Source organism: Mesocricetus auratus, unplaced genomic scaffold (assembly GCF_017639785.1).
Source record: "Mesocricetus auratus isolate SY011 unplaced genomic scaffold, BCM_Maur_2.0 Super-Scaffold_100014, whole genome shotgun sequence".
Lineage (NCBI taxonomy): Eukaryota > Metazoa > Chordata > Mammalia > Rodentia > Cricetidae > Mesocricetus > Mesocricetus auratus.
This window is the reverse complement of record NW_024429197.1, coordinates 54,600,538-54,622,909: the sequence shown is the minus strand read 5'-3', so window position 1 is coordinate 54,622,909 and position 22,372 is coordinate 54,600,538. Positions and strand designations below refer to the sequence as shown.

Below are 22,372 nucleotides of genomic sequence, written 5' to 3'. Positions count from 1 at the left end.
TAGTTAAAATACTAAATATTAAGCACAACTCTGCTTATTTATGTTTTCTAAAATAATCATGTGGTTCTTTATGATTTTTAAAACAACCATATTTAAAGTAACACTTGTCAATCGATGACCCTAGTTTATGCATATGAATGTTCAGAAAAGTTGAAGACATACAGTAGTATTAGAAACCAGATACATATTTAGCTTATATTGTATGTATGTATTCATAAACAAATTGGTTAACACACACACACACACACAACTCTCATACACACACATACACAGAGAGCAACAGAAACAGAAAAGTTCAGTCAACTTCTCATTTGTGTTATCTCCTTGATGGTAGATATTTTGTTCACCATTGTAGCTCCCAGTTTATGAAGTGGAGGATCTAAATAAGCTTCAGGTGAGTAAGATGGCTTTTTACTGAACGGATACATGTGCTGGTGAGTTCTGTAAATTAGCAAGTTGAGCAAGCCCTGGGGAACAGACCAATAGACAGTGTTGACTGTGGCCTCTGCTTCACTTCCTGCCTCCAGGCTCCTGGGTTGCGTTCCTGTCTGACTTCCCTCAGTGATGGGATGTGACCTGGAAGTTGTAATAAACACTTTCCTCCCTGAGTTGCTTTTGGTCATAGTGTTTACTCAACAACAGAGAAATACATGAGGCAAGTGCTACTTTTGGACTCGGAATATTTTATCCATCTTTTCTTCCTCTATTACTATCTATAGTATTTTTTAAATTCCCCCCCTCATTAATTAACTCTTTGTTTGTTTTGTGAACTTCAATCTCACTGTGTAGTTCTGGATGGTCTGCAACTCTCTGTGTGGACCAGTTTGGCCTTTCACTCACTAGATCTGTTTACTTCTCCCAAGTGATGGGATTACAGGCATGTGCTACCAAGCCTGGTCCCACTGACATTTATAATACATGAGGGTAGTAGTAGGCTCTCTGAAGTATTTCTGTGTAGTAGATATACTCCTTCTTATTCTAATTTTGCCTTGATAATAAATACCAGCTTCCCTGGTACAGAAAGAACTTCCTTTTTTCTTTGTTTTCCTGTCATGTGGTTCTTCATGAAGACCAGGTAGCAGTATGAGTAGCAATGTCAATGGAACCATTGCTGTATTTAATTCTGTAAGCATTCTTTCTTGAGAATTAAGAAGCCCACAGTCTGGGAAGGGAAACAGATCTCTCTCTCTCTCTCTCTCTCTCTCTCTCTCTCTCTCTCTCTCTCTCTCTCTCTCTCCTTCCGTCCCTCCCTCCCTCCCTCCCTCCCTCCCTCCCTCCCTCCCTCCCTCCCTCCCTCCCTCCCTCCCTCCCTCCCTTTTGCTAGATAGGGTTTCTCTGTGTAGCCTTGGCTGTCCTGGAACTTGGTCTGTGGACCAGGTTACTTGAGAGATCTGCCTGCCTCTGCCTTTTGAGTACTGGTATTAAAGGTGTGTGCTACCACCACTTAGCTAGATCTTTCATTCTTGCCTCATGAAGGGTAATAGTGAGGTGAACTACTGTCATTTATAGCATTTTTTCTTTTTTTGTTTTTGTTTTTTTCTAGGCAGGGTTTCTCTGTGTAGCCCTAGCTGTCCTGGAACTCTCTCTGTAGACCAGGCTGGCCTCAAACTCACAGAGATCCGCCTGCCTTTGCCTCTTGAGTGCTGGGATTAAAGGTGTGTGCCACCACTCAGCTTCCTTCCTTCCTTCCTTCCTTCCTTCCTTCCTTCCTTCCTTCCTTCCTTCCTTCCTTCCTTCCTTCCTTTCGCATTTCTAACATTTGATCTCAGGACCCATGGATCCTGGCAGTAAGAGAAGCAGCACCATGTACTGATTGCTGGTTCAGAGTGTACTGCTTCCTGAAAGATATCAGCACCATCTGCCCAACACCATGAGCTTTCAAAACACCAAAACTAGTGTGTGTGTGTGTGTGTGTGTGTGTGTGTGATACTTCAGAGTTACAGCAAACACTGAGAACAGTGGAATCTATGAAAACCAACCATTTCTTCATTTCTTTCATTATTAAAGTGAGTGCTCTGGTTTTGAAGTAATAATGTTCTGAATACATTGTAGTGAATATGGTGTTTTGTAAGTTTATAGATAGTGATTGTAGTAGTGGTTTAAAAGAAAAATGGCCCAAAGGGAGTGGCACTAATGGGAGGTGTGGCCTTGTTGGAGTAGGGGTGGCCATGTTGGAGTAGGTGTGGCCTTGTTGGAGGAATTGTGTCACTATGAGGGTGGGCTTTGAGGTCTCCTATGCTCAAGCTACAACTAGTGAGACAGACCACTTTCTGCTACCCTGCACAAGATGTAGGACTCTTAGCTACTTCTCCAGCACCATGTCAGCATGTGTGGTGCCATGTCCTACTATGATGATAATGGACCAAACCTCTGAAACTGTAAGCTGCTGCTACCTCAGTTAAATGTTTTCCTTTATAAGAGTTGCTGTGGTTGTGGTGTCTCTTTATAGAAACCCTAACTAAGACTGAAACATTATAGTTAGAGAAGGAAAAATTATACCTATGTATCTTAGCAAGAATACAGCACTTTATATTTCATGGAGAAAGGCTTCAACATAATTATGTTGCCACCTGGCTGATTTACCCTTCCCCTCCCCTCTTTCTTCTCCCCCTCTTCTCTTCCCACCTTCCCTTCCCCTTCTTCCTTTCTTATAAGCATTTTGTCATGTTAAGGATAGTCATTCCCTATATAATAAATATTGGTAGGAAAATAAGAATAATTTATATTTCAAGGAATGTGTATTGTATGGACATTTTTTAGGGAAGAAAATTTAATTTTATGTAATATAAAAATGTATACATAAGTCAGTAAGGAGAGGCCATATTGACCTGTAAATGTTCATATTCAGATGATTTTATTCTTTTGAATTTTTTTAGAGTAAGTTTTCTCACTAAAAACTAGCAGGTTTTCTGGTTGGTTTTGAATGATTTATTTATAGCTTACTTTTTGCAGTGGCAAAAGTATACAATTTTTAATCTTGTTTAAGAGAGAAGTTAAAAATATATATTCGATAACTGAGAATGAGAGATATTGAAGGCTGCTGGGACAGCTTCTTCCCAACTCACTGAAAAAAAAAAGAAAGTCTGGACATAAAGCTATTGAAGAAACACTGTGATAAAGATGCTGAAGTGTACCTCTTCATAGTTGATGGTTTCTGGCTTGGAGTGGGAAAGGGCTCAATTTTCTTTATAGGGCTGGTCACTAGGAGTTAGACCATGCTCTAATGAGTATATATGGTCAACCCAAATTGGCCTTGGTATACATTTCATTTTCATTTTTGGGGGGTGGTATGCAAAGGTGGGAGGGTAGACCTGGGAGGAATGGGATTCTAACGTGATTGGTGTGCATTGTACAAAAGTCCCAGATAGTTAACAAAAGTATTATGTTGGGAAAATTGTAATGAGTCGTCTTTCCAAACTCAGAGTCATCCCTAGCAGTGTCATTTCCTCTGCTAGTATGGCTCTGAGCGTGTGTGTTCTCTCTGTTTGCTTTTGGTCTTTGGTTGAATATTTTAGTTTCACTTAAGAAAATCTAACTTGTAGCGATACTTAAGATAGTATTTAAATGCACCTTGATAAATTTCTTAACTTTATCAATATTTTCTCCAAATTAAAGTATTCTGAGTTGAATGAAGTTGATTTATTCTTGACTGAGAACTTTCTTCCCAGCTTCTCTTTACTCCTGTCTTCTTTCCTATCCCCTGTGGGTTCCAGCCTTGACTACTTGAAAAATGGATGAACAATGTCATATCATTGTTTATTCACTACCTCTTCCTGGTATGCCACTGCTGGTAGAGCAGACACCACACTGACCTTACTTTCTTCTGCATGTCTAATGTCCCAAATGAATACACAGTGGGAATTCAGTTAATTAGTTGTGTGACTGAATGAACCCTAAAACATGCATTTCAAATGCTTCTTTTATACATTTTTTGTTGTTAGAGACAAGGTCTCACTATTTAGTCCTGGCTAGCCTAGAACTCACTTTGTAGACTGAGCTGGCCTCCAACTCACAGAAATACGTCTACCTGTCTCCTGAGTGCTGGGATTAAAGGCATGTACTACCATGCCAAACTCACAAAAGCCTCTTTAAAAAATTTCTCTTATTGAAAATGTTTTTTATATAGTGAAATATTTGAATTATAAAATATGATAAATGGGGAGAAATTATAAGAGAACATGAAAAATATTTTTGCAGGAATATTTTCAAACTAAATTTGATATTTGTTTTTTAAATTTAAGAAATGGTAAATAAAAATTAGCTTAATGCAGTATTTGAAACTCAACTTTTTGGCTGGGCATTATTGGCACATGCCTTTAATCCCAGCACTTGGGAGGCAGAGGCTGGTAGATCTCTGTGGGTTTGAGGCCAGCCTGGTCTACAGAGCGAGTTCCAGGACAGCTTTCAAAGCAATACAGAGAAACCTTGACTGGAAAAACAAACAAACAAACAAACAAACAAAAAAGAAATTCCACTTTTCATTCTTTTGGCATAATATTTGGAATTACAATTGACCATGTAAGATTGATTGGTCCCATTAATTTGACTTATGTCACAACTACATTAAAATAGTTTGAGGGTATAATATGAAAATATTCATATTTTTATAATGGATATCAGCCACCAGGATTTTAGTAGCATTTTTATTGTTTATTTCAATTTTCAATTTGAAAATTCTAAATACTAAAGAGTATTTCTAAGTGAAAATGATATATTCTTGGTTCAGAAGTGGTTGCTTAAGCAAAATATCTTACTATAAAATGCCTGACTGATCAGAAACACAGAAAGTAAGTATATATAATTCCTCTAAACAGTGCTAGTATAGATGATTTAATTGTTGGATAGTAGGTACATGTAAACCCTGATATTTCTTAGGAGATATGGGAGAAGATAAGTGCCTTGATAAGGTAGAAATAAATTTGAACGTAATATATCATGAGTTTTAATTTGGAAACTTATTTAGAAACAGCATTGGTACTTGGCTGTATAGCCATGTACTTGGAGAATAAATTTCTGTTCAATGTTTCATGTCTTTTTGGCTTTCTTACTAATTGTAACATCTCTGTTACTGTTTGCTTAGCTTTTGTGCCTGTGTGACTTTAAGGGTGTGTTTTCATTCCATATTTTTCTCCAGGCATCCACAAGGACAAAGATAAGCCTCCCAGCTTCTCTGTTGTCCTTGAGACTTTGAGGCGGACCTTGACAGATTACCAGAACAAGCTGGAAGATGCGTCTAATGAGGTAGCACGTGGACTGTTTGGCTCACACACGGCCTTCGGGCAGTACCAGTATGCAGCCTTTGCTTGTTACAAAGGTCAAAAAGATTGGGGATGTTGAATTGACAGCTTCACAGATACAGAAATAATAAACCACTTGTCACTGTTCTTTCTTCAAGTGTGGCCTAAAGTAGTATTTCACTCCCACAGTGAAAGGACTCTGTCACTTGTGGCCTGTGTGACATATCTGTGCAAATAATTTAAGTGAAATGTGTTCTGTTTAAATGTCAGTATGTTTATGATCTGTGGGCAGCTAGTAGAAATTTAAATTGCATCAAGAGTTTAAGGGTTTGTAAACCACAGAAATCTTAATAAAAAAGGGAAATTAATCTTTGTGCTCTAAAGGGAGTTAAGTGTTGTTAGAAGTTTTTAAAAACAAGTGTCTGTTTGATGTAGACTGGAATCTTTTAATTTGCAGATTAAACAGGCTCATGCTTCTGTTTGTCATCTCATTTGTATTGTTTAATGTGTGAATTAATAATTTTCTTGGGTATTAAAATATTTTATGAATTCATGCTTTAAAAATTGAAGAGTTTGTCTCATTATATCATGTCACATTATTATATGTAGTAATTACAATAGTTAGCAAAACAACAGATTTTTTTACAGCCATAGACAAGTCACATGGCCTAGAGTTTATCTCTTTGTTTTATGTACTTCAAAACCTGCAAATTCACTTTGTATACTGTATTGGTAGAGGTTTGTTTTAGGTGTGCAGGGTAGATAAGAAGGACAAGTCTGTTCTTTAAACACTTTCTATAATTGTTCAGAAGAAAAAAGTGACCATTAAAATAATTACATTCTTTGAAGAACAGACATTGCTAACTCTTTCCTAGAGAGACAAGGCAACCTGGATTGTTAGTAGTTTTGAAGTTCTTTGGAGGCCTAGGCCTGGAAGCTGCCGTAACTAGGAACATATTACCCACAGCGAATTGTTATTTGGGAGGATGAATGTCACATGATCCCCAGCACAGTTGAAAAGTCGACTCAGCAGGCTTTGGCTTAGTAATGTGCTTTGTTGTGAACCAGTGCCAGAGACAGCAGTGGGGAGACCAAGGGGGTGGCCGCAAAGAAAGCAAGAAGAGCAGCCTGACAGAAAGAAGAATGAACTGTCAAAGACAATAAATCACAGGCAGTGCAGGACCAACTGATGGCCTGTCACAGCCTCCCCAGCAGGACTGCGTGTGACAGCCCGAGCTGTCATACGGAGTGAGCGACCAGTAAAGTAAAACAGTCTCCTGCTTGCTCTCTCTTCTTTCCTTATAGACGCCACTGCTTCTGGCATTTGGTCCAGTAGGATTTTGAGAATAAAGTTATGTTTACAGTAAGAATGAAATCCTTTATCTATATAGTGAGCACAATAAGACCGTCCCTGGCGTTTTAAGGCTGAATGCTTTTTTTTTCAGCCAGGTGAGCCTGTGACAGAAACTGCATAGCCTTTAACCAAAAGAAGTGTTGTGCCTAAGACTCAATCACTGTTGAAATATTTATGCCTAAGTAATTGCATAGCAAGCATTTTAAAGTTAGCTTTTGGGTCACTCCATCTTGAAGAAATGTCAAAAAGCTATTTTTTTTTCATCAGCTAAGCAACATAAATGATGCCAAGGAAAAAACAAGAAATGAACTTGATTCTACCAAACAAAAGATTGAGTCTCACACTAAAAATATAAAGGTATTGCAATTTAAGTTAACCTTTTCCCTTTGTTAAGAGACAAATATATTAAGGAATTATTTTAGAGAGACCTGAAAATTAAGCTTCCATTTTAAAAGTATTTTTGAGTGTACCTTAAATTTTTTTGTTGGTCAAACTGTTTTGGTAAAGGAACAATTCATTTCTCTGATATAATATTACAGATCAAAATGCTCTGAGACTTAATGTCCCACTTTAGAGAAGTATTAAACATTTTGTATGAGCGCATCTGTCTGTTGAGTCAGTTCTGTCATTCTTGGGTGGAGTCATTGGTTTCAGTACATCATGTCTGGCTAATGGGCTGAGACCACAGTTTGTAAAGCTTCAAGCAAATAGTTGTTTTTATTTTCCATGCTAGCTTCAGCTACAGTGCTGCAAAGTGTGCCTTTTCTCAGCACTCACTGGGATTCTGTAGTGTTGGTGTTGAAGCTGTGTTTGGAATGGAGGCCGTTCAATAGCATAGTTTAGTAGAAATTTACATTGCATTCTTGAGATTTCTATTAGTATTTGAAGTGCCATTGGAGAGTAAATGTCAAATTAAATGTAGAGATTTATGTTCTTCCATGTTACTTAAGTGTTATTAAAGATTTGTTTTAAATCACCTTTTAAAAATAATGGGTTAAAGGGAAGACTTTTAAATAACTTTTTGGAGTAAGTAGTTTTAATAATATTTATGTGCCTGAGCATGACAAGTTTTCTAAGTTTTGAGTGAAAGCATTCTACTTAGAAAGCACATTCTGTGAAATGCCCTGCATGGTCAGCATCGTAACCAGTGCTGACTATTGTATCCTAAGTTCTTGTCGTGTGTTTGCTGCCTGGCGCTCTCACCTCCCGCCATCCTGGTCATTGCTTTACTTGGTGTTTCTGCCAGGAACTGCAGGATAAGCTGACTGAGGCCCACAAGGAGCTCAGTCACCTCCGCACGAAGTGTGCAGACCGGGAGGCCCTGGTAAGCACGCTCAAGGCGGAGCTGCAGAATGTGTTGCACCGCTGGGAGAATGAGAAGACACACGCTGCCCAGTGTGAGAGGGAGCTGCAGAGCCTGTCCCAGGCCTTTCACAAGGACACCGAGGTATCGCCCAGACAGAAGCGGGACAGCAAGGCCTCTCCCTGACGTCAGCTGGCTGTGTTACTCATGTTCGATTTAATTTAAAAATGGTCTGAGTGTCACACTTTGATATGCTTCTCACAGCTGCACAATCCCTTCCTCACTTTTGCCTCCTTGTCCTAATTTGTGGGGAAAAAAGGTAACATAGTTCAACCTTTATGTCACTCGGACCCCTTGTGTCACTCGGACCATCGGCTTTCTCCCTCTGCTTGAATCTGTCATATCTCACTTTGTCATTTTCTGTTCTGTCTTGTCAAGGCTGGCTTATTTGCCAGTAACAACATCAGTTTTTATTAGAGTAGTTCTACAGCGTGGCATGATGGAAAGAATTTTTTTTGTAACCAAATAGATTTGAACTTGAATCCTATTTTTTCCTGTTTACACAGAGCCTGGCTGTTAATTCCCTTAATTGTAAAGCAGGAATAACAGCTCCAGACAGTCTCCTTATTCCTTATAATTATAATATACTAATGAAAGCTGAGAAAAAGCACAGTTTTACAAAATTAAAACTGCAAGTTAGATGCTCTGGATAGTTGTCTATCTGTTTATATTTATTAGTAACTTATTAAAATTATTTTGAGATTTATTTGCTTTTATTTTATGCCTGTGGATGTTTTGCCTACATGTATGTCTGTCCACCTCATGGATGCCTGGTGCCCACAGAGGCCAGAAGAGGATACTTAAAGTATCATGATAAAGATTTCATATTCTGTATCAGCCTGTTCTGCCTATAATTTTCTTTTGCTTCTGGGATATAGAGCTCCTGTGGTTGATGGATCCATTTATCTAAATTCCTGCATATTGAATTCATTATTTCAACAAATACAAACTCCAATGCCAGGAGAGTAAAAAGGAAACATTCTTTCCACCCTTAGAGTCTGGGATTTCAATTGTGTCCACACTAAGGGCTTGGAATTGTTCTACATAGCAGATCATGGTGAAAATAAAGGAAACCAGAAGTCTGACTGCGTTATGAAGTCAGAGTCTGGAGTGCTGAGGTTGGGTTCAACATGTGTGAATTGATTTTGGATCTTGTGATGATCTTTTCACACCAAATGGATGACTCCATCCCTGGTTAATCACAGCCCAAGCAGAAAGGACTTTGTGGTGACAAAATGAGTCATACTCTTGGAGGAGCTTCTTCCAGCAGAGCTATGCTTTTAGTAAAAATGTGGAGGACAGTGATTTTAGTGCCTGAATATTACATGCCTATGATTGTACTTAATCAGATTTTTATACATTTCAAACCATAGTATATTTGTAGCAGCAGTGTTTGATTTTTCCCTTCCTTCCTTCCTTCCTTCCTTCCTTCCTTCCTTCCTTCCTTCCTTCCTTCCTTCCTTCCTTCCTTCCTTCCTTCCTTCCTTCCTTCCTTCCTTCCTTCCTTCCTTCCTTCCTTCCTTCCTTCCTTCCTTCCTTTCTTTCTTTCTTTCGAGACAGGGTCTCTTTCCACAGAACCCTGACTGTCCTGGATTTCACCATGTAGACCTGCTGGCCTCAAAGTCACAGAGCTCCTCCTGCCTCTGCCTCCCAAGTGCTGGGGGTTTTTAATTTCTTGATCCAATTTTTTTTGGTGTAACTATATTTATTTATTTGCCTAATTGTTGTTTTTAAAATGTTGGATTTGAAAAAGTGAGACAGAATATAGATGCATTACTATAGCATACTTTGAAATGTTCAGGAAAACATTTGCTACAATTTCCAATAATAAACAAAGTCTTTAATATACTATATTTAGTTTTAAAAAATCTACAGGGGCTGGAGAGATGGCTCAGAGGTTAAGAGCACTGACTGCTCTTCCAGAGGTCCTGAGTTCAATTCCCAGCAACCACATGGTAGCTCACAACCATCTACAATTCAATCTGGTGCCCTGTTCTGGCATGTAGGCAGAACACTGTATATGTAATAAATAAATAAATCTTTTAATAAAAAAATCTACATTATATTTTCCATTTTTCTCCCAATTTTTCTTCTTTCAAATTCCCTCCCCCTTTCTGCTATAGTAAGACATTTTGAGGGAACTGATTTTATTCACATAAAATGTTCATTTTGCAGCTTCACAATTACTTCATCTTTTGAGTTTCATGTTTTGAGATGAAGTTTCTGTAAAGAGGGCAATTTGTCATCTTAGTAACTAAGTCCTCCAAGTTTACTTAAGATGAGTCAGAGTTACAGTGGATTCTAGAGCAGAGTAAATATCTTTAGGCCATTCAGCAGGGGATAGTTAGTGATTGTAATGACAATATGCTTTTAAAGGGTTTTTCAAACATATTTATAATTGGACAGTTTTGGAACTGTGTCTTGGGCAGCCTGTCCACTTTAAATTGCTCTGCTACTTTGTAATACTTAAACACCCATGGATGCCCAGTGTGCCAAGTACAATACAGACCTTTAAGTGGGGAAAACAAGCGAGCCCTTCTTCCAAGTCTTTCATATCACCGTGTGCTTTGCCTAAGGGGTTGGGATAGATTTCCTGTAAGTGGTGGGCGGAGTCAAATCTCTGGGGAAGAGGAAAGCTGCGTGATTGCGGACATGGAAAGGGCAGATGCTGATGCAGCGAGCCTTTCATTAGAGTGGAGCAACACTCGTTCTCGATGCCGTCTTAGGACTTAACATCTGTTCTTAAAATGTAGGTAGGAAACTAGAGCATTGCTGTATTGACTTCAAACTAAAGGTTCTTATAAAAATTAACCCAGGTACCTGTGATGCAGAGTTTAAAACTTAGACTAAGCAGACGCTCATCTCCCAGCAGCAGCATGCTTGTAGCACAGACCCTGACTTTCTAATTAGAGTTGTGAAGAAGTCTAAGCAACTTAAAGCTGACATTAGTATTTTATCTAATGCTTGGTTCTGACTGTGAAAAAGAAGGCCATCTAAATGATAACAGCTGAAACTTAAGTATTTCCCTTCTAGATTAAAAAAAAAACCTGACTACTTGTACTGTGTATTTGACTTCCTACAGTGTTTATATTTAGGAGTTAACTAGTCCTTTTTTTCTTGTAGGAGAAGCTAACCTTCCTCCACACCTTGTATCAGCACTTGGTAGCAGGCTGTGTGCTCATAAAACAACCAGAAGGCATGTTGGACAAATTCTCATGGTCTGAGCTTTGTGCAGTCTTGCAGGAGAATGTTGATGCCCTCATCGCAGACCTCAATAGGGCTAATGAGAAGGTAACTGTCCTCAGGCACCAGATACCTCCATTAAATTCAGTGACATTTGTCCACATCACAGTATCATTAAGAGAGGCTGACATTCATCTTATTTCAAAAAGAATTTGGATGTTAATAATTCAGTACCATTAATTATGGCTTGTCTACAACTCAGTTTGATGCCATTGCTGTGGGCATGTAAATGTGACTGAAGTCTGTATGAAGTCTCTGAGCTCCACTTTCTGTGCAGGACATGCTAATACTACTAGCCAGTGTTAGCCACAGGGACCTAATTAAGAGAAAATAAATTAATCTTACTGATGAAGCAATTCAAAGAACTTAGTCATTTACATTAATAAACCAACTCTTTATGTTAGCATAAGATAGAAACAGAATGTAGTTATTCAAAAACATCATCTTAAAAGTCTTTGCTTAGGAAATATGAAGTATTGTTTTAAAAGTACTTAGAAAAAAATTAAATTATATTTTGACTTTTTTCTTCAAATGTCACAAACTATGTGAGAAAACACAACCCATATTTTAGAATGGGAAACATATATTTTATAATTAAAGCAGTGGATTTTACAGTCTCTTTACCATTCTATAAACCTAGGAATTGAGTCTTTTCCAAACAGGAAAAAAACCCTGTTCCTGCTTTAAGAAGTTAAGAGGTATAGTAGGTCATGCATCTTGCCATTTAAGATATCATCACTTACCCTGGGTCTGTTGAACTGATTAGAGTTGTGTTTGTGACAGATAACTGTGATGTAATGTCTAGATCTCAGTTACAATGACATTTGCTGTTAAAGGACCAGAAGAGCAAAGCAGTTCTGTGATTTTTAAAAAAATGCTGTATTAATGAAATGGCCCAACCTCAGAGGTGAGATCTTGTATTATTGTGCATTTTATTTTCAGTGTACTAATGGTACAAACAAAGGCATTTTGAAGTAGGGTAAGAAATGCGGAATAAACTGAGAAGCAGATGCTGTCTGTGACTGTGAGTTGGTACTATGGGTTAAAACAGACTGATAATTAAATGTGTGCTTTACCCCTCTGAGGTGATGTTTTTAATAGCTGCTCATAGCTTCAGAACATTAATTGACACGCATGTTAGAAAATACAGGTTTTCTTTTTAGTGTTCATTAAAATTAAAAGTGGGTGTAATGTTCTGTGTAAAATGTTTGCTCATTTGTAAATCTCATTTAAATGTTTCCTTTTTCACTGAGACACCTCAAATAGCCTGAGCTTCGGTTCTATAAATAAGAATAATTTCCCAAATTATCTCTGTAAAATTGGTCACAGAAAAAGCTACTTTATTAGATAGAGGAAAAATAAAAATTCATCGTTTAGGTATCAAAATGATATTTTTTTACTAAACTTTTAAATTTATCACCCCTCATAATTTATGGTTCTTACTTTATTTAAATTTAAACTTAAAATATTTGCATGATCTTAGGGATAAAAATGTAGTGGAGAATATAGGTGTTTTCATGATCCACAGAGGTGACATCATGTCTCAATCTGTATTTCATTTCCTTTCATAGATAAGTCATCTGGAGTATATTTGTAAAAACAAGTCTGATACAATGAGAGAGCTTCAACAGACCCAGGAAGACACCTTCAGCAAAGTGGCAGAGCAGATCAAGGCTCAAGAGAGCTGTTGGCACAAACAAAAGAAGGAGCTGGAATTCCAGTACTCTGAACTTCTCCTGGAAGTGCAGAGGAGAGCACAGGTACGCTACCCTACAGAGAACTGGGCAGTATGCAGGAGGAGCCACGGGAAATCTTACCAAAACACTCTTTAAAATTTGCAAGAATTAATAGAAGTAGCTGCTTCTGTTTAGCTATTTCCATTTCCCCCTCTTTTTTTGACAGAGTCTCATTATGTTGTCCTGGCTAGCCTGAAACTCAGCGACACCCTTACCTCTGCCTCCCTAGTGCTGAAATGAAAGGTGTGCACCACCATACTTCAAATGTTTGCTTTTTGTATCAATTCTAAGTCAGTTTAAACATTTTGAAGACCTCATAGAACTTGTTTATGTTAGGATAATACAAACACACATTAATCATTATGCCACTTCTTATAGGCAGGGGTGATAGTTAACAATATATAGATGACAATAATTCATATGGAGAAAATAGGTTTTTAACTACCTAAATTTCCTGTTCCCAATCAAACCTAGCATAGAAGATAAACAGTAAGACTTGGCAATTATAATGTTAGTTCTCAAAAAACTATTGTACAAGTGTTTTGTCAACTAATGGTTTTATTTTTCTTGGCGGCCTTCAAAGAGTACAGTTGTTAGGTCATTCTTAGTTGTACGTTTGTAAGAAATTGTATGAAGGACTTTTTTCTGAAATGGTAATATCACTTTATGTTCTCACAAAGATCAAACATTTTTTTCTGTTTTGGTTCTTTATTTTTGTTATAATAATCTTTCATTACCCCAAGGCAGAGAAGATAATAAGCCCTTACTATTATTTTCCAAAAGTTTCATGGTTTTGGTTTATATGTCCATATGGTCAGTCATTAAAACCTGTGTGATGCCCAGTAAGGGCTCAGGTTCATTCTTCTTCCTACATTTATTGTTCCCATGTAATTTGCTTCACTATATTGCCTTAGGAGTTTCTCATACTTGGGGCACATGGGAGACACAGACTCGGTGGCCATTTGTGTAGTCATGCCCTTACCATAGTGCCATGCAATTCAGCAGTGAAGTGTGCAGCCATCCGGGTCACACCCTGGCCTCAACGCCATGCAGTGCTGCAGTGAAGTGTGCAGCCATCCGGGTCACACCCTGGCCTCGACGCCATGCAGTGCTGCAGTGAAGTGTGCAGCCATCCAGGTCACACCCTGGCCTCGATGCCATGCAATTCAGCAGTGAAGTGTGCAGCCATCCGGGTCACTCCCTGGCCTCATGCCATGCAGTGCTGCAGTGAAGTGTGCAGCCATCCGGGTCACACCCTGGCCTCGATGCCATGCAATTCAGCAGTGAAGTGTGCAGCTATCCGGGTCACTCCCTGGCCTCGACGCCATGCAGTGCTGCAGTGAAGTGTGCAGCCATCTGGGTCATTCCCTGGCCTCGACGCCATGCAGTGCTGCAGTGAAGTGTGCAGCCATCCGGGTCACACCCTACACTTACAAAAACACATCTCTGGTCCTCCATGTTTTCTGTGTGTCATCAATCAATTGCTTTTCATTCTGTGATACTATTCCATTTTGAGACTATTGATTGTTTTCTTATCTCTGGACACTTGCTAATGGGCCCTTGGATTCCTTATTTTTTAGCGGTTGTGGTTAAGTATTCATGAAAATGTTTTTATGTTATCATAAGGTTTCATTTCTCCTGTATAAATACATGGGAGTATGATGTCTGGGTTATATGCTAAGTGTATATTTAAGAAAACATTACATTGTTTTCCAAAGCTGTTATATAATCTTCTAAAATTCTTCTTAGCAGTTTAACAGAGTTTTATTTGACCTACCTCTGTACATGCCATTTCATTATTTTTTCTTTCAAACTTTAGTCATCCTAATTAGTATGTAGTATATGACAACATTTAGTTCTAAATTAAAATTAAATCAGGGTTAGTGTTCCCTAGTGAGTAATAATGTTGAGTACTTATTTAAATGTTTGTCATTTATATATTTTCTTTGGTTAGTTGTCTGTTCATAGTTTTGTTATTATTTGTTCATGTGATCCAGGTCTCACTGTGTAACCATGGCTGACTTTGAACTCATGGCAGTTTTCTTATCTTAGGATTGCAGGCATGTGCTGCCACACCAGGCTAAAAGATCAGTGAAATTGCTTGATAGGAACAAACAATTCAGCCGCTTTCCTCTCCTCCCTTTCACCTCTCCTCTCCTCCCTCCCCATCTTCTCCCTTCCCCTTCTCTTTTCTCTCCTCCTCTTCCTATCCCTTTCCACCACCCCTTTTTCTACCCCCTTCCCTCTTTGGTTCTGCCCGTCTGTATATATATCTCTGTTTCCTCCCACACGTGTGCGTGTGAGCGTGCGCATGTGTGTGTGTGTGTGTGTGTGTGTGTGTGTGTGTGTTTTCCTGAATTCAGAAACTTGTATATGGTAGGAAGCACTTTTACTACTAATCTGTATCCCTAGCCCTGGTCACATCCCCAGCCCTGTGCAATCTTTATCTGGTGTTTGTCTGTTTTCAAGACAGGTCTCACTATGTAGTTCTGGCTGTCCTGCAGCTCATTCTGTAGACCAGGCTAGCCTCAAACGCAAAGAGATCTTCCTAAATGCTAGGATTAAAGGCACATGCTACTTACTCTTGACTTATTTATTTTATACTGCAACAAGGTTTCCTTCCAGACCAGCCTTGAACTGAACTATGTATCTTAGGCTGACCCTAAACTCGTGGCAACCCTCTTGTCTCAGTCTCCCAAGAGCTGAGATCTTGAGTCACATACTTAGGTTCTTTTCTTAGTATGAATTTTGAGGCTTTGCACACGTTTTAAACTTGTCATTTGTCAGTACATTTAAAGATATTTTCTCCTCTGTCCCATTAGCAGCACCTAATTTATAGAATAATCATTTTTTTTTTGGTTTTTTGAGACAGGGTTTCTCTGTATTGTTTTGGAGGCGGTCCTGGAACTTGCTCTGTAGACCAGGCTGGCCTCAAACTCACAGAGATCCGCCTGCCTCTGCCTCCCAAGTGCTGGGATTAAAGGCGTGCGCCACCAATGCCCAGCAGAAAAAGCATTTTAATGTTTTTCTCATAGTAGATATTGAACATCCCAGCCAAGTGCTAGTCTACCAGTTGAGCTATACCCCAGCAGCATTTATGTTTGATAAAGTTCCTATTTTCATTTTTTTGTCTTAAAGATTATTTTTGGTGTTAAGAATTAGAATTCTTGAAGTGCATGATTAGGATTTTCTCTTAGTTTTTTCTTCTAAGTTTTATAAGTAGGTCTATGAAAAATTTGAGATAATTTTTGTAGAAGTGTGGTGTATGGGTTGAGGTTGGCTTTTTGTATATAGTTGTTCAGTTGAAAAGATAATCCTTTCTCTTCCCCATTCTTTCTTGAGACAGGGCTCACAATGAGCCACCTAGAATTCCCAATGGAGATCAGGCTGGCTTAAACTCCAGAAATCCTCTTGCTTCTGCCTCCCAAGTACTGCGATTGAAGTTGGACCACCTTATGTGGTCATGTGGCCAATAAAGACTACGTTTTTTTTTATTTTAAAGAATAGTGCTTTATTGATAAGTATTATTCATAGAAAGATAAGCTTTAATCTACAACAAAGGACAGATTATAGAGCAGAAAGCAATTTTCATAAATCTCTATACTGAAAGGTATCCACTAAATAAAAAGACATAAAATTATATTCACAAATATAGTATTTTGTCTCAAAATGCTTAACATAATTATTCACAAAACTAACACAATAACAAAAGAATTGGTCATTCTGTCAGGTGAAGTATAATAAAAATGCAAAACCAGAAACCATATTAAAGCCATTATTAACTTCAAATTTAAAATGCAAACTTGTTGGTAAGTATTGACAGAGTGATTAAATAAACTTACATAGTGATCTTAAATGTTACATTAATGACACATGAGCACATAGTAAATGCCAAACATCTGCAAACTTGAGCCTCCAAATGAGAACTCTACCACTCAAGCATTAATGGCATATTACTTAATTTGAAAGTATTAGGGGTTGTCCTATTGTAACAATTATAAAGTCACTTGTAGGTTATATTAGGGTATAATGGAATGAACTGCTGAAAAACAAACATCAGAGACTTCCGAGGACAGGTGGCTGGTGTGGTGTTTCCCAACTTCAAGCCATGTCCCAGTAAAGGATCTACCCCAATGATACAGTGAGGGTGGTGGTGCTGAGAATAAGCTAGTAATCTCTAGCTGACAGTCTGCAATGTTATCATGTCAGGAAGGAATCTACGGTGTGCTAAATGTTTCAGGGCCAAACTGAAATACTAGGGTGTGAATAAGTTGATTGTTTCTATTGGGAAAACTCAACTGAATTTAGTTAGAATATTTTTTTCTAGTTTTTTTAAAAAAGAATTTAAATCCTGGAACCCAGTGACAGGGAGGGAGGACTGATGAGCAAAGGGGTCAAGACTGGGCTTGTTTAACCCACAGAAACAGCTGACCTGACAAGGGGGAGCTCTTGGATCCCAGACCAATGGCTGGGAGGCCAGCATGGGACTGATCCAGAATCCCCAAATGTGGGCCTAGGCAATCTATGGAGTCCTGGGTAAATCAGTATTTATCTCTGGCATACAAATGGACTTTGGGTGCCCATCCCACATGGAAGGATGCTCTCTCAGCCTGGCCTCCTGGAAGAGGGCCCGGGTCCTGCCCTGAATGAAATGACAGACACTGGAGAATCTTTATGGAGGTCCTCACCCTCCCTGGGGAAAGGAGTGGGGATTGGGTGGGTGGCTGGAGGACCTGGTGGGGGGTGGTGGGGGAGGAAGGGAGGGAGAGGGAGCTCGGATTGACATGTGAAGCAAGCTTGTCTCTAATTTAAATTAAAACAAAGTTTAATAAAAAAGAATTTAAATCTTTATTAAGGATTTGTGATTTATTTACTTATTGCAATTTATAGCTTCATTATAAGAAGCATCCAAAGAAATGAGTAACAATGATAAAAAGTTAATATATGAGTTTTGTTTAAACTTTAAAGATCATTTTTATTTTATGTGTATGTGTGTATGTTTGTATGTATGTACATACATGTAGGTGCTCATGGAGGCCAAAAGAGGGCACCAGATAGACCAAAGCTTGAGCTAACATGCAGTTGTAAGCCACCCTGTGGGTGCTGGGAACTGAACCTTGGACCTCTGCAGAAGCAGCAAGTACTCTTAGTGGCTGAGTTATCTTTCCAGGCTGTCTATTAAGCTTTAGTCCAAGTTCTCCATCAAGGAAAACCCATGGAAGGCCTACAAGTTTTAGGATGAATCTGGGCTGTAGTGGCACACATCTTTAATCCCAGCATTCTGGAGGCAGAGGCAGAGGCGGAGGGGCAGAGGGGCAGAGGGGCAGAGGGGGAGAGGGGCAGAGGGGCAGAGGGGGAGAGGGGCAGAGGGGCAGAGGGGCAGAGGGGCAGAGGGGCAGAGGGGAGAGGGGTAGAGGGGCAGAGGGGCAGAGGGGCAGAGGGGCAGAGGGGGAGAGGCAGGCAGATGTCTGAGTTTGAGCTAGCAGTTTCTAAAATTCACTTACTTTATTTAGGGACTTATTTAATGTTTGTTTTATTTTTATCTTATTTTATTTATTTTTTTGGTTTTTACGAGACAGGGTTTCTCTGTATTGTTTTGGAGGCTGTCGGTCCAGCCCGGCCTCGAACTCACAGAGATCCGCCTGCCTCTGTCTCCCAAGTGCTGGGATTAAAGGCGTGAGCCACCACCACCTGGCTTAATGTTTGGTTTTTATAAATGAGTGGCTAGTAAATAATATTGTAACTTCAGTTGCTTTCATTTGAAAAAAAGCAATAGTGATGTATAAATACTGTTAGATAAATAAAACTTGTAGAGCTGGTTTTAAAAATAAAACCAGTTTTGATACCCCAGTGTATTTTTAGTTTTAGGTGATGTATGCTAGCAGAGTGGAAGGAGCACTCTTGAGTTTAAATGTGCTTGAAGCATCCCACAGTGCATCTTAAGTGCCTGTTTCGATGAGTGACCTGGGTAAAGTAAGGACATGCTCCCTCCCACGGACTGACTTTGTAATCGTAGTGTTTGCTCTTTCTTCCTTTTTATCTGAAGATAATTAAACATTAGTGGACCAAAAGATTTTTCATTCTTAGATGTCAGGGTCACACTCGGTGGAGTGTTTATTTCAGAGTTAAGCTGTGACATTTCTGTACACTCACACAACTTTAAAATGGAGAAAGAAGGGGGGCTGGTGAGATGACTCAGTGTGTAAAAACGCATGCCTGCTGCCACGCCCGATAACCTGAGTTGGATCCCCAGGACCCTTTTGGTCTCTACACAAGCGCACACACACACACACACACACACACACACACACGCATGTGTGCACCCCACCCCCACCCAAGCACACAATATAAATAAATAAAATATTAAAATGGAGTAAATAATGAAAGAAATTGGGGTTTGTGATTCTACATTGCATTTTAAATTTTCTTACTATTTATGAATGTATGTATATATATATGTATGCATGCTTGTATGTATATTTTTTATGTATGAGTACTCTATGTGTATGCCTGCATGCCAGAAGAGTGCAGTTTTCCTAATTCATGTTTCTCTTGGCTTATTTTTCTGAGAAACAGATTTAGTATAATATACTATATTTTAAAGTTATTGCTGTAGGTAAAAAATAATCAAGATAATTTTATATAATTTAATTAAAATTAATAAATACTTCCTGCACTATATGATGTATATATGTGACATTGTATTTGTTGTGTGTAGAGAGAAGCCTTTTCCTTGCCACCACTTTGGTTTTTCCCCCGCCAGTCGCCTGGGGTCTGCTGCGTTATAGTCCCCAAATAACACAAAAGATGCTGTCTTAATTATGAAGCTGTTGGCCTTGCTTGTTTCTTATTGGCTAGCTCTGACTTACTTCTCTGGTGGGCTACATGATGACTCTCTGTGTTTCTCCTACCCAGAGTCCTCCAGGACTCCTAGTCCCACCTATCTTGCTTCCCTATTGGCCAATAGTGCTTTATTGACATATACACAGAACTCCCCATCAGTTGTGGAAGCACTAAATAGAAGGGTGTAATGCATAGCTCATTTTTTAACAAATAGAAAATTTATTTGGAGAGGCACATGAACAATTTGTACAGTATAAGGTTTGTTATAAGGTAATATCCATATATTAACTACCAAAGGAATGCTGTAAACTTGTAAGAGTAGGCCGGAGTTTGAGAAGGAGAGAAGTCTCTTCACAGACGAGAGAGAGCTGAGCCATTCCCATCTGCAGGTCTGAAAGGGAAGAAATGGGACAAGTTAGAACTGAGAGGTGACACCGCTAACAGTTTGAATACTTTATTTTTTAACAAAACATCAACAAACGGAGCATCTTTTTTGTATCAATATATTTACTATGTCTAATGAAAAGGACAATGTCTTTCACACACATTCCCTCTTCCCCCACCCCAGGAGGATCTGGTTGAACCTAAGGGACTTTTATAATTTGTATTGCATTAGAAATAAAAGCATAGACTTAAGCGTATTTCACTTTTTTGGCACATGTGTTTGACATGCTAAACTTATGTAATGATAAAATTTTAAAGAAGTAAAGCCTTATGAAAATTGAGGGTTCATGCACATGCACACATATAGTATAGTATTCAATTGCTAGATCATAGAGTGATCTGTTTAGCTTGTTGAATAATGGCCAAACTGTCATTGAAAGTGGCTGTACCATTTCAACCCCATCATCCTTGTATGAGAGATCAGTCTCCACAAAAGACTTTGTTTTAAAAGAGATGTATTTATATCATGTTTGTGGTTATCTTTTTTTTTTTCCACTATTGTCATTGCATAAAAGGCAAGGCAAGTAACTTAGTCCTTAGTGTCTGAAACCAGTTTGTGGTTTGCACTGTTGTCTGCTTCCTGGCTTTCTGGCCCAGTGTTTCAAAGTTTTCAGGGGTCTACAAACTAAGCAGGCAGGGCTGTAAGCCCATGCTTCTGAAAGTACATTCCCACTGGGAAGAAGGTATCCTTTTTTCCACATTTTGGACAGACTTCTGAATTTATCAGTGAGAAAAGAAAAAGTAGTCAAGTTACATAATTGTTTTGTTATGCTCAAAATGTTTGGGTAAAATATATGCATCCTGTATTTTGAATTACTAAAATTTTGAGATAAGACTGGCTTTCTGAGGCTGGGCGTTGGTGGCACATACCTTTAATCCCAGCACTCAGGAGGCAGAGGCAGGCGGATCTCTGTGACTTTGAGGCCAGCCTGGTCTACAGAGCGAGTCCCAGAACAGCCTCCAAAACAATACAGAGAAACCCTGTCTTGAAAAACCAAAAACCAAACCAAAACAAAAACAAAAACTGGCTTTCAAGAAGCATTTGAGGTTATTATTATTATTATTTTTATTAAAGTTAAACACCCTGAGGTAGGCCATTTCAGTATGAGGAATACTTCTGCCCCATATGAAATTGATGTGTGCTATAGGTTGAGAACAGTGGATTTTTTTAAGGGCAGATTTGCTGTACAGTTGATCTAGCCTGACCATCAAACAGGCTTTGTTCTTCAAGAGAACTTCATAGTAAATAATGTATGTCTCTGGGAGTCCCCATGGAAAGTCAGAATCGATTTAAAACAGAATTTTGATTTGTAAGTTCTAAAATATATGTGGAAATTACCTTGTTTTTACTAGATTTTCCTTCCCTGTTCTTTACATTGTAAAGCTTTTTTCATCAATTAGGTTTTTATTCAGTTGCTGTTCTGGACAAAACTCTGCTGAGCCCAGGGATGTTTTTTCATAGAGTTACTTAATTCACTCAGTATTTGTTAGATACCTGCAGGGTATAGAGCACTGTGACAGACTGCATAGTAAGTAGTTCTTGTCCTCTAGGAACAGTCCGTGCAAAGTATTCAGGACTGAGGAGACGCAGACACATGGCATCAGTAGGTAACAGTGTGGTGATTGGATGCCTAAGTGCTTTTTAAGTTCAGACAAAGTCTAGATCATTGTGACTGGGAATGATAGGAAAACATGTCAGAACAGACAGCTGAAATGGGCCGTGAAGATCTTCTGATGGTGTGAGGGGAGATGGAAGGGAGCTAGAGAACATTTGAAGCAGTCAGGTTAATGTAAAGGACCAAGCTCTCCATTTTCATTAGCTGGAGGACAGCTTCACAGGGGAAGGCTTGTGACTTAAGGGAAAGTCTAGGAATACTTAAGATGGGAAGGCTGCATAATAAGATAGGTGAGCCCAGCCGAAGGACTTGGGTTTAGTTCCATTATTTATAAAATGAACCTAACTCAGATGTTCAGTTGTATGCTGTGAAGGAGTTTGAAATTTGTCTTGTGCTAAAATGAACTAAGTTTTTCTTAATTTTGTTTTTACTTTTTAGCTAATTTGTTGGCATATGAAGTTTCATAATGCCTGCCCTCTCTCGTCTCTCTCTCTTTTCTTTTTTTCAAATCATGGTTTCTCTGTGTAGTACTGCTG

The 22,372-nt window shown here is 38.8% G+C and overlaps 1 protein-coding gene across 5 annotated transcripts in view; it reads left to right on the top strand.

Moving 5' to 3' along the window:
• Nucleotides 1-22,372, top strand: part of Ccdc171 (coiled-coil domain containing 171) — a 305,368-nt gene that overhangs the window by 99,845 nt on the left and 183,151 nt on the right. For 3 of the 5 annotated variants that reach the window (XM_040757219.1, XM_040757220.1, XM_040757217.1), the window contains 5 exons: nucleotides 5,135-5,241; nucleotides 6,859-6,948; nucleotides 7,838-8,038; nucleotides 11,078-11,245; nucleotides 12,769-12,957. In XM_040757219.1, the coding sequence (XP_040613153.1) occupies nucleotides 5,135-5,241; nucleotides 6,859-6,948; nucleotides 7,838-8,038; nucleotides 11,078-11,245; nucleotides 12,769-12,957 (755 nt within the window). Of the gene's footprint in view, nucleotides 1-5,134; nucleotides 5,323-6,858; nucleotides 6,949-7,837; nucleotides 8,039-11,077; nucleotides 11,246-12,768; nucleotides 12,958-22,372 lie in introns of those variants that run through there. The other 2 variants (XR_005881376.1, XM_040757221.1) reach the window with 2 other exon arrangements.